We start from the raw sequence: 16,814 nt of genomic DNA, 5'->3' as shown, positions 1-16,814 counted from the left end.
TTAATGCCTTTTTGTTTTTATTTTTTAACACAAAATGTATTTTAAAAATATTTTATTTAGGGGTCAGCTAGCTGATGTAGAAAGCAGAGCACCAGCCCTTTAGTTAGGAGGACCTGAGTTCAAATTTGGCCTCAAACACTTAACATGTTCTGATTGTGTGACCCTGGGCAAGTCACTTAACCCTAATTACCTCAGGGGGAGGGAAAAAAAAAAATATATATATATATATATATAAAATAAAAGAAAAACAGAAAAGGAATACAAAACAAAACAAAATAAAAGAGAATATTTTTATGTGCCCAGTATAACATCGGGGGGATTCAAAATATATAGCAATAAGTTAACAGTTCAAGAAAGTATATATTCATATTATTAGAAGAAATTATATTCATGACTGTCCATCTTTATTTTCTTGTAAAATTCTTTTGTTCTCTGCTGCACACCTTTTTTACTTTATTCTCCCTCCCCTATTCCCAAGCAGGCTATGGTAAGGATATTTTTATGTATACTTATGTAGATATATACATACACCATGACCTCCCCCGTACATACGCATCTTTTCTATCCCTGCACTCTGCTTTAATTCCGCTCCCTAATCTGCCTTGCTATTACTTTACCTCCCCCCATCCATGAACCCCTTCCTTGTCTTCCCTTACTCTTTGCTTTTCCATCTGCCCATCCCTCCTCCCCACCCTTATTCATAGATTTTGGAGGGTGCTGTACCCTTCATGCCACCTATGTAGTGTTCCCTTTTAATTCATTCCCGATGTGAGGATTTCAGAACCATGAGCCCTCTGCCTCCCTCTAATGCCTCTGTGTCTATTCTTTCTTCGCACCTCATTTGTATAACATTACTATTTTTCCTTTAACTCTGAGCCAATCTTTCTTTTCAGCTACCCTATTGTCAATCTTACATTTCCCATGTAAAAAAAAATTGTCCATGTTGAATTCCTTGAAATTAATCTTTGACAATGATGAATATTGGAGGTGGTGGGAAAACTGGGACAGATACATCGTTGGTGGAACTGTGAACAGATCCAACCATTTGAGGTGACAACTGTCAGGTATTCAGATTCAGGTTTTTTCATGTCAGCCCCATGGGGATCTCTCTTATGGCTCCAGGCAGCAAGAATATCTGGATCAAGACTCATGGATTCTAGACTTCCTTCCAAAGAGATAATTCAATTTTTTAAGAAGGTTATTTTTAAAGGCATTAAAAAAAATACCTATTGTGCTCTGAAGGAACTATGCTAAGAGACGCAAATAATAATAAAAGATATACACAAAGAGCAATCCTCAGTCTTAGTGCAGTTTTTAAGATTTAATTATCACAGTTTAAGTGGAAAGGGGACTGGCAAGGGGGGACAGTTTAGACTAGAGTTTCCCAAGATAACTCACTTGGGGGTGACTTTGTAATTCAAAAAGGACCCGCATGAGGTCCCTAAACTTCCTTCACCAGGGCACAAGACTATCTGGAAGAGCAATGTGGGCATATTTCCCTTGCCTTAGAGTCCTGAGAGAGGGTTGTGGCAAGTAGATAATGAAGCATTTTATTGTCTACACTGAAGCATTATTGTTTGGGGAGATAATTATCAGAGGAGTAGAGCCAGAAGAATTAGAAGCCAGCAGGTGTCCAAACCCTCTGGGATGGTCCAGTGGATAGAGAGGTAAAGTCAGGAACACCCAAATTCAAATCCTGCCCCAGGCTCTTATAAGGGTGAATGGGGAAAAGGGGGGTGTCAGAGAAACACTAAGTTCCTTTTGGTTCCTGTCTGTCCTTTAAAACACTGGTGGGCTTTTATTTCTGTTTTGCGCAGGACTGGGAAAGGAAATCAGTCAACAAGCATTTATCAATCTATTACTTGTCAAGTCCTGAGGCATTAAATGACAAAAAATTATACCTCTCCTTTATGGAGTTCCCATTCTATTTAAGGAGATAAAAGATATTCAACTTAGATACAAAGTCCATTTTTAAAAAGTCAAACACTTTTTGTGTGGTGGGAGGGGAAGGTAGTGATAAAGGGATTTGAGAGATACTTTTGCAAACCTCAAATGCTAGGTTACCACCAACACTAACCTCTTGTTTTTATTTATTTGTGATATAAAGTGGGGGAGCAGAATGATGTCTCTGGTCTCTTCTCAGATCTAGGTCTAGAAGTGGGGGTGGGGAGCACCCGAAAAGAGTTTTGAAACAAACTGGGGACTCTAAAAGGGAGAAGTGAGGAAGAGGGCATTCCGGGTGTCAGCACAGCCCGGGCAAAGGCACAGAGGTGCGGAATGACAGGGTGAGGAGCAACAGAAAGGTTGGTCGGGCTGGCCAAAGAACAAAGGAAAGAGGAAGAAGAGAGGCCACGATGCTCAGGAAACAGTCAAAGCCGACAGACTGTGAAGGGCAGGACTTCCTGAATGAGACTATACTGCTGTAGCTTTGGCCAAAGGGAGGGAGGAGGCTCGGCAGGAGGACCAGCAGGGGATTTGATGACAATAAAAACCACAGAAAAATAACTTATTTATTTGGCATAAAGCGACATCTGACTCTGTAGGAGGTGGCCATTCGCTCCAGGTGCGGAGGCCCATCTGGCTCCTCCCCGGCTCCAGCAGCTCGGAGGCCATGGGCGCTGCCCGCTGTCACTCACGGCCTTGCTGGGCCCGTCCCCATCAGCATCACCCGCCTTCACCACCTTTTGGTCCCAGGCCATGGACTGAGAGGGCCCATCTGGCCCGCAGCCCCTAATCTGGCCAGCGGAGGTGGACACAGCCGCGGATTCCCAGGGTGAGAGAAGCGTGGGAGAAGGGCCCAGGACCTCACCTCCTCCATCTGTGGACAAAAGGCGGCATCAGGTCAGAGGGCTCAGCCAGAGAGGGGACCCAGCGCCCCCCACACCCTCGGGGTTCAGGGATGTGACCCTCCAGCAGGACCTTCCCACTGCGCTGGACAGCCAGCTCAACCTTCACTCCCTCCCGCCTCCCGATCACAGGGCCACAGAAGCTAAATCAGATCCTCCATTTTACAGATGAGGAAGCTGAGCTATACAGAGGTAAGGGGTTTGGCTTGGGAAGTGTCTAAGGAAGGAGGATTCAAACCGTGTTCCCGTTCCTCCACCCCAATCCCCAGCTGCCACTTCAAAGATCTCGGATCAGTTTTCTACTTAAGAAGAGATTCAGAAATGCTGAGAGCTGAGGGAACCCAGAATCCCCTGCCTAGAGGGCACATGGAGGGAAATAGTGGGTAGCCGTGGCATGGACCCCCGAGTGCCCGGCTAAGTCAGTGCCCAGACTCACATGCGGAGACATTTGTCTTTGCCCCCACTTGCCACCCGCTGGCCGTCCGGACTCCAGTCTACAGCAAACACCTGAACCAGAGCAAGGTGATCCCATCAAAGCCAAGCCAAGTGACACAGAAGCAGCAGCAGCAGCAGCGTGCTCCTGCCACCTCTTTTCTCCTCCTCCCTCCCTCCTTCCTGCCATTTCTATTCCCCCTCCTTCTTTCTTTTCCTTTCTTCCTTTCTCTTTCCTTCTCCCTCACTCCTTCCCTTTTTTCCTCCCTTCCTCCTTTCCTTTCTCCCTCGGAGTCTCCCCCTTTCCTTCTTCCTTCCCTCCTTTCTTTTCTCCCTCCCTCCTTCTCTCCCTCTGGACCGTGGGGTGAGGTTACCTCATCGGCGTGACCAGGGAGGTCCACAGCCAGCTTCCGTGTCTTCACGTCCCACACCTTGAGTGTGCTATCGCTGCTCCCGCTCACCAGGAGCCGGCTGTCTGCGGACCAGGCGATCTGGTACACGGCTGCCACATGGCCTCGGAGGGACGCCAGATACCTGGGACAGAGGCCAGCGGTTCCTCCCTTGCTCAAGAGCCGAATGTGCTCTCCTGCCCAGCTTCTAAGCTCCTCTACCATATTCCTCTAATTTCCTATTTTGTTACCATTCAAAACTTTAACCTTTTAATTCAATTTTTCCTCTCCTTTCTGCAAGGTATTCTCTTCTATTTAGAATCTTCTCTTCTCCTCCTTCTTAAACCTTAAAGGACATCTTTCCTCATTAGCCTTCAGGACACTGAAGTCAGGATTAATGGTGAAAGAGCACCATCCTTGGAGTCCAGGGATGTGGGATCAAAATCCTGCCCGACACTTGGGACTCCAGTTTCTTCACTTGTAAAACAAGGGAGCGAGTTATTTGGAAGAACTCCACGGTTCCTTCTAGTTCTAAAATTTTCTTCCTACGATTCTTTGGACCCAATTCTGGGAACAGGTAGAGTAGCGCTGAATAAGGGGGGGGAGGGTAGGCGGAGAGAGCCCAGAGGCTGAGCAGAGATGGCTATACCTGAACACAATGGGGGCAACCCAATTCAGCCCATCTTTGGTCTCTGGGCACTGTTCGGGCACATGGTAGGTGATTAATAAGTGATTGATTGCTCACTGATTTCCCTTCTTTCACGTCTTCAAATCTAACATATATCGGGGACATCTACCAGCCTCCTGGTCCAAATTCGCTCTCAGTGCCTAATAACATTTCAATGCATGCGTCCTAAAGCTCACTTATGTTTCCTCTTAAAAGACCACAGGGGTGGAGATGGAAGGACCCAGAGAAAACCCCTTTGTCTGAAAGATGAGGGACTGAGGGTTTGCAGGGACTCCACCAGGCTCTGAGTGGGAAGGACCAAAGCTGGCTACAGTCCTCCCAGCTAGGGCCATCCCACACTCCCTACATGGACCATCCCGCACTCCCCCCCATCCTCACCCCCCGCATCACAGACTCACTTGCCAGTTTTGCCTTCCCACAACTTGACCGACTTGTCGAAGGAGGCGCTGGCGATGATGCGAGCGTCAGGGGAGAAGACCACCTGATTGATGAGGGCCTGGTGCCCTGTCATGCGCTGCAGGGGCTTCTTGTCCTCCGAAGGAGACCATAGGAACAGCGTGAAGTCATCGGAACCCGAGACCAACCTCTCTGGCCCTAGACCCTGGAGGGGAAACAGCATGTCAGGCTCCATCCCTGCTCAGGAGGCAGGCAAGCGGAGCCTGGCTCTCAGAGGAGATGCTGTTGTCAAGGGCAACAGACATCAACACCTGTTCGGCTGCCACTCCGCTGTCTGGAGGCGGTCTGGAGGAGTCGGGAATGCCCAGGACTGTGCACAGGCCTTCAGAATCAGGGCCAAAGGCCTGAGAAAGCCTGCACTGAAGGTACAGGACTGCAATGGAGCCAGGGGACAACCTCTCTGGGCTTTGGTGGCTGACCCCAATGGCCAGCAAGGTGCCCTCCGGCTGGGCTTGGGTCCGAGGTGGGATCTTGCCTCAGGCACCAGCTGCCCACCCCAGGCAACTTCCCTTTAGAGACAGAGCTTGTGAGGTTTGCTAAGAACTTGACAATGATTATCTCATCTGAGCCCCATAACTCTGGTAGCTAAGTGATCCATTTTATAGATGAGACAACTGAGGCAGGGGAGCTGAAGTGACTGACCTAGAATCATAACCAGTGGGGTGAGGCCCCTAATCTCTCTGTAACCTCGGTTCCCTCTTCTGTTCAATAAGTGGATCGGTTTATCGTTCCTTCCTATTCTAAATCTACATTCCTATTAATTAAATCCCTACCCACAGGGAAACAGGCAGAAGGCTGCACTGGCAAAGGAGGACCCGAGTTTACCCCGTTCTCAGCCTCAGCTTACTCCTCCACAAAATAAGCTCTAAGACTCCTCCATTTTATTTTTTTTATGATTCTGTTATTCTAAGTGTCAGAGGAAGGAACAACATGACGGGAGTTTATCAGGGGGGCTTCCTGGGAGGGGGAGCTGGAGGGAAGGGCTTCTAAAGCCACCATGTAACATGCAGGCTGGTTTGGCGGCCACCCACTCACCCTAATTTGGTTGTACCGGTCCAGCGCCCTCTTTTTCAGCTCCTGCACTGTGAAAAGAGAAGAGATTAGGAAAGGGCTGAAGTTAGAGAACAGCCTGGGGCTGCATTAACCTTATTGGCTCCCCCGGACCTGCTGCTTCACTCACAGGAGCCCTGAACGTCCTGGGGGTTAACTGAGGCCTCTGCCGGCTCAAAGGCGCCCGTTCGAAGGACGTAGTCGGTGCTGAGGGCCATGGTGTTCACCCAGTGAGCGTGCCCTTGTAGTGTCCTGCAGAGCACCCCCTGCAAGAGTGGGGCAATGGGAGTCAGAAAACACGCAAAATCGCTAACAAAAGAGTCGGGGCAGTGGGCGGGGGGGAGGAGAGGAGAGGGGGTGCATCACAATTTGTTCAGCTGTGTTGGATTCTGTGATCCCATTTAGGGGGTTTAGTTAAAAAAAAGTGGAGGGGTTGGCCATTCCTTCTCCAGCTCATTTCACAGAAGGGGAAACTGAGGTAAATATGGTTAAGTGACTTGCCCAGGGTCAACTCAGGATAAGGAGGCCAGAGTCCAGGCCCAGATTACCACCCACCACGGTCCTGTATGATCCCAGGAAGACAACAGATGCACATCCTGCGTACTTAGCTACGAGGAAGACTGATGTCGGAGGATTAAAATGCTCCCCCCCCAATACTTATGGTTCCCCCACCTCTCTGAGCCTCAGTTTCTCTTCTGTAAAATGGAGGAAGGTTAGACTAGGCGGTCCCTCGGGTTCCCCCCCAGCCCAAGCTCTCACAACTCCTTACATCATGAGCCCGCCAGACTTTGATGGTGCGGTCTTGGGAGGCTGAGTAGAGGAGGCCGTCCCCTCCCCATCGGATGCAGGTGACCGACTGGGTGTGTCCGGTGAGGATGCGGTCACAGCGGCCGATGGTCGTGTCCCAGACCCGGACACTGCCGTCCTTGGAGCTACTGGCCACGTAGCGGCACTCGGGGTTCCTGGGAGAGGAGAAAGATACGGTGGTCCTGCAGACACAACACCGGCCTCCCCTCCCCTCCCCATCCCCACCTGACCCTCCTGCAGACACAACACCGGCCTCCCCTCCCCTCCCCATCCCCGCCTGATCCTCCTGCACACACAACACCGGCCTCCCCTCCCCTCCCCATCCCTGCCTGACCCTCCTGCACACACAACACCGGCCTCTTCATTCCTCCCCTCCTATTCCTGCCTGATTCCTTGCATAGTCAAGGTCCCCCAAAGGGTTTTCCTCTGGTTAAGCCCTTTGGGGACTTCTAGCGACACCCATCATTGCATGGAGCGGACCCCCTGCACTCAGCTCCCCCACCTGTCTTCCCCAGACCTCCACCTGGAGCAGGAGCCTCCAAGGATGGAGTAGTTCAGAGCCGACTCCCAGCCTGTCCTCCTTATCCCCACCCTGCGTTCTCTTTGGTAGGACTGAGACGGTACCACCACTTCTGCTTACGTGTGCAATGGCTCCCAGCTCAGTCCTGTGATCCACTTGCTATGTCCGGCCAGGGCCCTGCCCAGCTGCTTCCCCGTATTTGGGTCCCACAGGAGAATCTGAAAAAGAAGTCCTTAGAACTCCCCCACCTACACCCCGAGCCCTCCCCTCAGTCCCTCCTCCCACCCAGAACTGGTTCCCTGCCCATACTCGGGATCAGAGGCAGAGCTTCAGCCACTAATCTTTGGGCCTCCAGCCCGTGGCACAAGCTGGTCTCACTGGTAAACGCCATCTCCCTTGGCCGGGCCAGCCTAGGGACTCAGGTCACCCCAGATCTGCTACCCAGCTATCTGCCCAGACTACTTTCACTGCTTCCCAGAGCAGCCCCTCCTGCACTGTGTCTTTTACTCCTAGAACTCGCGCTTCCTGTGTCTGCCTCCCTCCTCCAGAGCTTAGCACAGCACTTAGTGCAAGACAAGCACTCAATACACATCCACCCACCCACCCATCATCCTCCAAAAACAGGATGAGAGATAACAACCTACACCTATCCTCCATGACCTTTTCTGAAGTCCCCCAGCTCCCTGGGAGAGCAGAGCCCAGACTGCCCCGCTGGTCCCCCAGGTTGCCACTTACTTGGCCATTCTTGCAGCCTGAGGCCAGTTTCTTGCCATCTGGAGACCAGGCGATGCTGAGGACCCAATGTCTGTGACCTAAGAAACCAAGGGATGGGAAGAGGGGTCACCAAGGGAGGGCCCCAGGGACCAGGAGATGCACAACCCAGCCTCCACCGGCTAAACTGGACTGAGGGCTTCGAGTCATCCCACCAGGAGCAGGGACAGGAGGTCCGGCTCCATCCTCCCTCTCACCCAATCTCTCATTTGCTCAGGAGGCAGTCCAGACTGTGAACAGCAGATAGTCCCCATCCCCCCAGGGCACCCTCTGATAGACAATTCTGCCCTGCCCCGGAGGGAGGATTTGAGAGCCACATGTCCACCCTGCTCACCTGCCCCCATACTGACCCTTGGATGTGAAGTGGGGAGTTTCTGTGGTGAGATCCCAGAAGCGCACAGTGGTGTCTCCGGAGCCACTGGCCAGATACCTGGGGGAAATCAGAACAGCACCCCTAAGTGCCATTTACACAAGGGGGTCCCTTGGGTCCCAAAGGCTGGGGGTTCATTGGGCATTCCCCTAGATCTGTTTGGATTTTTTTTTAAGGGTTACACAAATAATTTATCTGCCAAGTCAGAAACAAATACCTTTCCCATTGGCTGGGGGGTAGGAGGGGAACACCCTTGAAATATGGCTCAAACTCAGCTCCTCCCTCCCCTGGGATGAGGAGGATCTGGACAGATTCTGAGACAGTCCCACCCTTTCACCAAGCCCCAGACACTCCAAGCCCGGCTCCCTCCTTACTTCCCCGTGGGGCTGAAGGCCACAGAGATGACAGCCTCAGAGTGACCCTCGAGGGAGCTGGTGCAGCGGGTGATGGCTCGGACCCGGAACACGGCTTGTGGCTGGTAAATGATGTCGAGGACTTTCTCAGTCTCCACCGACTTGGACTCGAGCGTCTTTTCCAGGGAGGTGATGATCTCTGAATCATGGACATAAAAGGCCAAGGGTAGGGGATCCTCCTGGAGAGGAAGAGGAATGAAGCGAACGCTTATCAAAGAACAAGTGATGGCCCCTTCTCAGTGGAGGCTCCCTGACCAGGGGACCAGATGATCATTCTGTGACTGGCTTCCTTGGGCCCACTCTCTGCCAGCAAGACCACATGAAGGGCATTCTGCCGGAGGAGTGGGGGGCAGCACCCTGATTCCAGTGGGAAAGGCCGTGCTGCTTCCCGGTGTCAGAAGTCCCTTCCCCTGCCCCCAAAGTGGGTGACCCGCCCGGCCAGTTTTTCTTTTCTCTTCACACTCTCATCCATCCCTTCCCATGGACTAACTCCCAGATCTACAGATCCAGCCCCAGTCCTTTTTTAGTTTCCAAATTCTCTCCCTCTCTCAAAGGCAGGAAATACCATATCCCTTATGCATATAATGTCTACATGAACCCTGTCGAAAGACGGTGTCTTCATATTTTTACTTTGAGTCCTCCTGCCTTTCAGACCCACACCACCAACTCTCCCCTGGACATTTTGAACATCCCAACCCACAGGCAGCCCTTCTCTCTACACACTCAGCCCTTGACCATTGCAGGGGCTTCCTTACCATTTTCTGCACTTATTCCAATTTAATCTCCATACAATACCTGAGTGAATTTTCTAGTCCAGGTCTGGCCACATCATCCCTCCTACTTCACTGAATTTCAATAGCTCCCCATGACCACCACGATCAAATATAAACCTGTTGAGTCCCTAAAAGCTTTTCATCCAACCTGACTCCAACCTTCCTTTCTAGGATAATTACTCCCTTTCATATATCTTACAATTCAGCCAAAGGGGCCTTCTTACTGGTTCTCATACACCATATTCCATGTCTAGTCACCATGACTTTGTATAGGCTGTCCCTCATGTCTGGAACACTCTCTCCCCTCACCTCTACCTCTTAGAATACCCAGTTTGCTTCAAGATTGCCTTCACACATTGCTTGTACCTGATCCTTATTAAGGGGCAGAGGAGTGTTTTGGGATTGGCAGGGATGAAGTGCCCCAGAAGGCTTCTCCAGTTCTTTCTAGCTCTATATCTGATTATACAATATGAAGAGACCTTTCAACAGGGTTCATGTGGACATCATATACACAATGGGTAAAATGTATTTCTTGCCTTTTCAATGGGTGGAGAGAGTGAGAATTTGGAACTAAAAATAAATATAAAAATAAATCTTTTTAAAAAATTCTTCCCCCCTCCCAATTAACAAGCACTTATTTTCACTCTCTTCAAGATACCTCATTTCCTAAAAAAGCAAAAACAGCAACAACCACCACCTTATAATCAAAAAACATAGCCAAGCAATACAAGTGTCTGCCTAAATCAAATCCAAATAGATGCCTCCTTGCTGGACCTTGGACCTGATGCTCTATCATTGGTCCTCTGAGGAGGCTGGTCTCAAAGAGTCCTCCCACTTACATAAAAATAAACAAATAGGAACTCAGGTCTCTTCTGCCACCTTCTTCTTCCTCAATTAGATTGTAAATTCCCTGAGGTCAAGAATCATCCCATATAAACTTTATGTCTCTCTAATGCAAGGTTTAAGACCCTCGGACCACTTATCAGTTTCATGTTTTTAACTGTATAAAATGAAACACACTATTACAAAGGAAATGGATTATACTGAAATAGTAAATTTTTTTAAGATTTAAAAAAAAAACCCAGAGATCATTATCCATGGCAACAAGACTATAGGACGATAAATTCTGATGGACCTGACTTTTCAACAATGAGATGATTCAAATCATTTCCAATGATCTTAATGATCTTGTGATGAAGAGAACCATCTATACCCCGAAAGAGGCCTATGGGGACTGAGTGTGGCTCACAACATAACATTTTCACTCTTCCTGTTGTTTGCTTGGATTTTGTTTTCTTTCTCAGACTTTTTTTTTCTTCTTGATCCTATTTTTCTTGCGCAGCAAAATAACAGAAGGCATTGCAAGGGTCAATGTAGAAAAATTACCTATACATATGTTTTGTAAATAAAAAGCTTTAATAAAAAAATCCCACCAAATTCCATTCTAAGTTTTATAAGCTAACGCAATACCTGGAACACAGGTGGCGCTTAATAAATGTTTGTTTTCTTTCTAAATACCAACAAGGCTCGCTAACCAGACAGGTCTAGGGGCATTTCATAGGTTCACGCCAAGCCCAGACCCTAGCCCCTTACCTAAGCCACGCAGGTCGTGGGGACTTCTTACCTTATTCAAGAGCGCATTACAGACGAGCTGGAGTTTGTCCGGGGTGATGTCCACGGGCACGTCGAAGGGGGAGCCCAACAGCTGCCCGCCCTCATCCTGGAACTGGACCAGCAGCCTCTGCACATCCCCACGCACCTCGTCCTGCTAGGGACACGCGGGGAGGGGGGAGTGAGAGCTCCTCCGCTAAGGAAGGGCGCCTGTCTTTGGGGAACCTCTCTGAGCGTCCCCCCGCTGCCCCGACACGCCGAGAGGGGGGAGTGAGAGCTCCTCCGCTAAGGAAGGGCGCCTGTCTTTGGGAAACCTCTCTGAGCGTCCCCCGCTGCCCCGGACACCCGGGGAGGGGGGAGGGGGAGCTCTCCCGCTAAGGAAGGGAGCCTGTCTTTGGGAAACCTCTCTGAGCGTCCCCCCGCTGCCCCGGACACGCGGGGAGGGGGGAGGGAGGAGGGAGGGGGAGCTCTCCCGCTAAGGAAGGGAGCCTGTCTTTGGGAAACCTCTCTGAGAGTCCCCGCACTGCCCCGGACACGCGGGGAGGAGGGAGTGAGAGCTCCTCCGCTAAGGAAGGGCGCCTGTCTTTGGGGAACCTCTCTGAGCGTCCCCCACGCACCCCTCGGCTGCCCCGGACACGCGGGGAGGGAGGAGGGAGGAGGGAGGAGGAGCTCTCCCGCTAAGGAAGGGCGCCTGTCTTTGGGAAACCTCTCTGAGCGTCCCCCCGCCCCCCCCCCCCCCCGCTGCCCCGGACACGCGGGGAGGGGGGAGGGAGCGGGAGCTCTCTCGGGGAGGGAGGAGCGCGTGCGGGAGCTTCCTACAGGAAAACGGGGTCTATGGGCTCAAACAACCCCGATCTTCCCCACTGACACTCGGGGAGAGCGGCTTACCCGGGGGGAAGGAAGCGGGTCTCTTGGGACGCCCCCATTTTAAGCTCTCCCCACCCCCCGCGCGGAGCGATCCCCCTCCCCATCGCCCCTAAGCTCTTAAACCTCCAAACCCCATCCCGGCTCACGCTCGCTTCCGCCGCCATCCTGAGTCCCCACGTGGAGAGAAACGAAGCGTGAGGCCTAGAGCGCCGCCTCCATAGCGCGGCCACGCTGCCGAGAGCGCGCTCTGCCCCCTGGTGGCCCGGCGGGACGTTGTCTTGCCTGAGTTTTGGCGGCCTCTGAGAGAGGGCGGGGCATGTGGGAGCCTGGGAAGTCCCGAATGGGCCCGCAGATCGGGAGGTGGGTGGGAACTTTGACGTCACTGGGTTTGCGGTGCCTCCCACACTCTCATCTCCTTCCTCCGGCGGGAACGCTTGGGCGTGCTGGGCAATCTAGAGCCGGCTCCTCTCCGCTCCGAGAGGAGCCGGTCGTTAAATTTTCAGTGACAACTTGCGGCTTTCGCACCTCAGCAATGACCAGGCGCTACCTACCAAGGCTCCATCCGTTACTTTGCTAAAAAGCGACGGAGAACTTGAGTATGTCCTGCGTCCGTCCTTCCCCGCTCCCCAAACGGGTGGTTAAACATTCACCTGCAGCCTCGTGCAGGAGACCTTTCCCTAGCTCCCAGCGGCTAGCGCCTCCCTTACAACTTGGTCTTTAGTTTGCATTCATTTTTAATTTTTAAAAGCTTTTTGTTTTAAAAAATACATTCAAAGAGAGTTTTCAGCACTCACCCTTAACAAAGCCCCGTGTTCCAGATATTCCTCCTTCCGTCCCCCTCCCTTAGACAGCAAGTAATCCAATATAGGTGAAACATGTGCAAATCTTTTTTTTTTTATTGGACTATTTTCTTTTTCTTTTTTTATTATTATACATATTTTTATTTACATATACATATTTACAAGTTATCTGCATGGGTAATTTTTCAGCATTGACAATGGCAAGACCTTTTGTTCCAACTTTTCCCCTCCTTCTCCCCACCCCTTCCCCCGGATGGCAGGTGCAAATTTAAATCTATTTCCACATTTGTCATGCTTGCGTTTATTTTGTATGCATATACTTGTGTGGTTGTGTGATACAGCTGATGTAATGACTCAAAGTGAAAGGGATCCCCCGTCTTCCCCACTTATCCCTACCAAGACCTGCCTTGGACCCGTACTGGCTGTGTGATCTTGGCCAAATGACTTAATTTCTCGGGGCTCCGAAGCAATTCTCTAAGGTTAAGTGACAGAAGGTCATCTTTCTAGAGAGAGGGAGGATCCAGGTCCAAAGTATACTTGCTGTCTCTCTGCTACTATGTAACAGCTTTCATTTTTGTCTTTGTATCTACCTGCAGCAAAGTGGCTGGCACTGAGATTGTCCCCGTGTTGTCAAACGCTTACTGAATGATTTTACAATGAAGGAGACTGAGACAATTTGCCCAAGATCACATTGGTACTACGGAGCTCCGACTTCAAATCCATCCCCCTTAGTGGTTCTGAAGCTCTGAGAATGTTAGAGTGGGAGAAAGGAAAAGAGTAATAAAATAATGTCACATTGTAACAAATGAGTAACATAAATAAGATACAAACTGTCTTGATTTATAAAATAAATACTCTTGTGCTGCAGAGACTAGGATTTTATGGGATTAAAACTATGAGCATTCATTTCGATATTGTAAAATATAATATGTATGTATTTCATATGTATTGGGTTTCAAAAGTTACCCTTTGAAAACAAGTTATACAGGTGCCACTAATGTATTCTTCAAAAGTACAGTTATTTTTATGGCTTTTCAAGGTGAAAACAAAAAAAAGGAAATTCTCATGATCAAATACACTTAAAATTTCTTTGTTTTAACTGAAATTCAGCCAGTTTCAAAATAGAATTCAAAACTTGTGACACATTTAATTATTTTATGTGGGCTTCTTGTGTTGACAAGTTGTAGGTTTACTTAATTAAAACTCGCTCAAATATTGTGAACATATGTATAAATGGATTTGGGGGTATTAACTGGAATATATATATATATATGGATTTGGGGGTATCATTAGCTTTTGCTGTTTGAGATTCTTGTTGCCAGATCTGTGCTGTGTGTCCCATGGGATCCAAGCTTTTGTAAGAAATAATAAATTTCAAATCTGAGAAGGGTCATAGAAAGCATTTAAAGTACTTCCTTTCTTATGTATGACTTAAAATGGGTGAGAATTGTATCAGAATACTTCTACTAAATTAAAATTTTTTCTCTTAGTCTTTTCAGTCATACTGCTCATAAAAAGTGAAGCAACTGTATTTTTTTTTAAATCCAGAAACAATCTGAAAATTTCTCATTTGTAGAATGTTATTTTGTTTTCCATTTTTAAGTTAATTTTCAAGGAGGCAGAAAGTAATGGAAAGAAAATATCTTATTTTTTTTTAAAGTTGTAGTTTGAGATGGAAGCACAAATCACTTCCTAACCCACCTCCATTTATATCACGGGAGACAAGCTTCTTAAATGAGTAGATGACCTAGATACAGCCTGAGTTTGCTTTTGCAAATAGTCTACCTAAAAAGACTGGTTCCCTGATGACAGACCACTGGCTCCTACCTTCCTATCCAGCAGCAACTTGTGCTTCCAGCATTTATCTTTGAAATTTAATAAAAACTTTAAGAAGAAAAAGCCATCTCCAGGTAATTGAGATTCATGATTTCATAGATAATCAATCCCCTCCTTCTGTTCTACAACGTTCATGGAAATGCTCCTTTTGTTTGCTGTTTGTTGTTAGGAATAAAAATAACATAATAAGAAAATGGAAGAAAACAAAAGGAATCCAAGGCTATCTCCTATGAAATTTAAAGCACTGAGGTTACTGAGAATGAGAATTTCCAAAAACAACATTGGTCACTGAGTGGTGCAGTGGACGATATGGTAGACTATTTTATATCTTCCTTCAGAACCTTCTCAACAGTTCACCCCGGCAATATGTTGACTATATGGGACTATTCGTTGTTTCTTATTATGACTCAATAGTTCATTTACATTCATGTACGTAATTTGTTTAGCTTTTCTTCAACTGCTGAGTCCCTACTTTGTTTCCAGGTCTTTATTATCAAACCCAATCAATCAATAATAATAACTAGCATTTATATAACATTGTAAAATTTGAAAAACTCTTTATAAATATTTTATCTTCACAACACCTCTGCTTTTATTATCTTTATTTTAGAAGCTAGAATTTAAATGACTTGCCCAGGGTCAAACAACTGGTGTGATATCAATAAGTATTTATTATCTCCCATATGCCAGGCACTGAGTTAAGTGCTGGGAAGTACAAAGACAAAACATGAAACAAGGAGCCATAGGAAGGCCTTTGATGCAGATTTTAGCATATGTGAGACCTTTATGACCTTTTTGGAGCAAATGTCTGGCAGTGGAACTGATGGGTTAAAGAATATGATCATTTTTGTCACTTTTTTAGGAACATAGACTTAGGCTAACCTAAAAAAGGGGTCATTTGGCTGACCCCTTCATTTTACAGATGGGAAAACTGAGACCTGGGGAGATTAAGTGATTTGTCATACATTTGGCAGAACTAAGATTTGAATAAAAGATCATCTGAGAACAATTCCAATACCCCTTCTACAATATTATTTCCTTGTTCTTAACCAGCGCACCTAGGACCACCAAGGGGTCCATAAATATATGCAGCTATGGTTTCTGTAAACTGAATAAATGTATCGTACATGTATATAGTATTCTTTTTCAAATTTGTATAAGTGCTAATGAGACTGACATGATGAGACTTTTTTCTCTATTTTCTATTGAATCATAAATCTACAGAAGGAAAGAAGACCACTTAATTCTACCCTCTAATTTTCTAAATGGGGAAACTGAGGTACTTGTCACTTGGGTAATAAGTTTCTTTCTTTCTTTTTTCTTTTTTTGATAATAGCTTTTTATTTAAAAAACATATGCAAAGATAGTTCTCAATATTCACTCCTGCAAAACCCTGTGTTCCAAATTCCTCTCACTTTCCTTCTCCCCCTCCCTCTCCAAGGAAATAAATAATCCAATATAGGTTAAACATATTCAATTCTTCTAAACATATTTCCACATTTATCATGCTGCACAAGAAAAATAGACTAAAAAGAAAAAAAATGAGAAAGAAAAAAGCAAACAACAACAAAAAAGAAGAAAATACTATGTTGTGATCCACATTCAGTCCCCATTGGCCTTGCTCTGGATGCTGATGGTTCTCTCCATCTCTATTGGAACTGGCCTGAATCACCTAATTGTTGAAAAGACCCACGTCCATCAGAGATGATCATCACATAATCTTGTTGCTGTGTACAATGTTCTCTTGGTTTTCATTTCACTTAGAATCAGTTCATGTAAGTTTCTCTAGGCCTTTCTGAAATCATCCATGCAGTAAGTTTCAAAAGTGGGATTGGAATCATAAATTTGGAGCAATAAAGTCACCTAGTCTCACCCTACTTGTAGAACTTGTGGAACATTGTGATAAAATTTTAACATGCATTTTCTCACATATAAGACCAAAGGATTATAGATTTAGAAGTGGAAGAGTCTGATTTATAATTTGGAGATAAGTAAACTGAGGCAGCTGGGTGATACAGAAGAGAGTACTGGACCTGGAGTTAGGAAGACACATCTTCCTAAATTCAAATCTAATCTTAGACACTTATTACTGTGTGACTCTGGGAAAGTCACTTAACCATGTTTGCCTCAGTTTCCTCATCTGCCAAATGAGCTGGAGGAGGAAATGGTAAACCACTCTGGTATC

General features: G+C 47.5%; 1 protein-coding gene across 2 annotated transcripts; it reads right to left on the bottom strand.

Annotated features, from left to right (window-relative positions):
* Window positions 1–2,496: 2,496 nt before the first annotated feature.
* On the bottom strand, window positions 2,497–12,240 carry NLE1 (notchless homolog 1). Of its 2 annotated transcripts, none has more exons than XM_003769995.4 (13): window positions 12,140–12,240; window positions 11,140–11,283; window positions 8,704–8,921; window positions 8,310–8,389; window positions 7,924–8,000; window positions 7,309–7,406; window positions 6,631–6,823; window positions 5,992–6,127; window positions 5,847–5,893; window positions 4,754–4,956; window positions 3,653–3,812; window positions 3,283–3,353; window positions 2,497–2,818 (listed from the first exon to the last, which is right to left on the bottom strand). In XM_003769995.4, exons 1-13 carry the CDS (start codon window positions 12,155–12,157, stop codon window positions 2,806–2,808), a joined length of 1,458 nt encoding a protein of 485 aa, XP_003770043.1. In that variant the 5' UTR covers window positions 12,158–12,240; the 3' UTR covers window positions 2,497–2,805. The 2 variants fall into 2 exon arrangements, with proteins under 2 accessions (XP_003770043.1, XP_023359390.1); XM_023503622.2 differs by having other exon boundaries at window positions 11,140–11,280; window positions 12,140–12,206.
* Window positions 12,241–16,814: the final 4,574 nt, after the last annotated feature.

The sequence above is a fragment of the Sarcophilus harrisii genome, chromosome 4, assembly GCF_902635505.1.
Source record: "Sarcophilus harrisii chromosome 4, mSarHar1.11, whole genome shotgun sequence".
NCBI lineage: Eukaryota > Metazoa > Chordata > Mammalia > Dasyuromorphia > Dasyuridae > Sarcophilus > Sarcophilus harrisii.
Note: the sequence above shows the minus strand (reverse complement) of the source record. Positions and strands in the feature narration are given on the sequence as shown.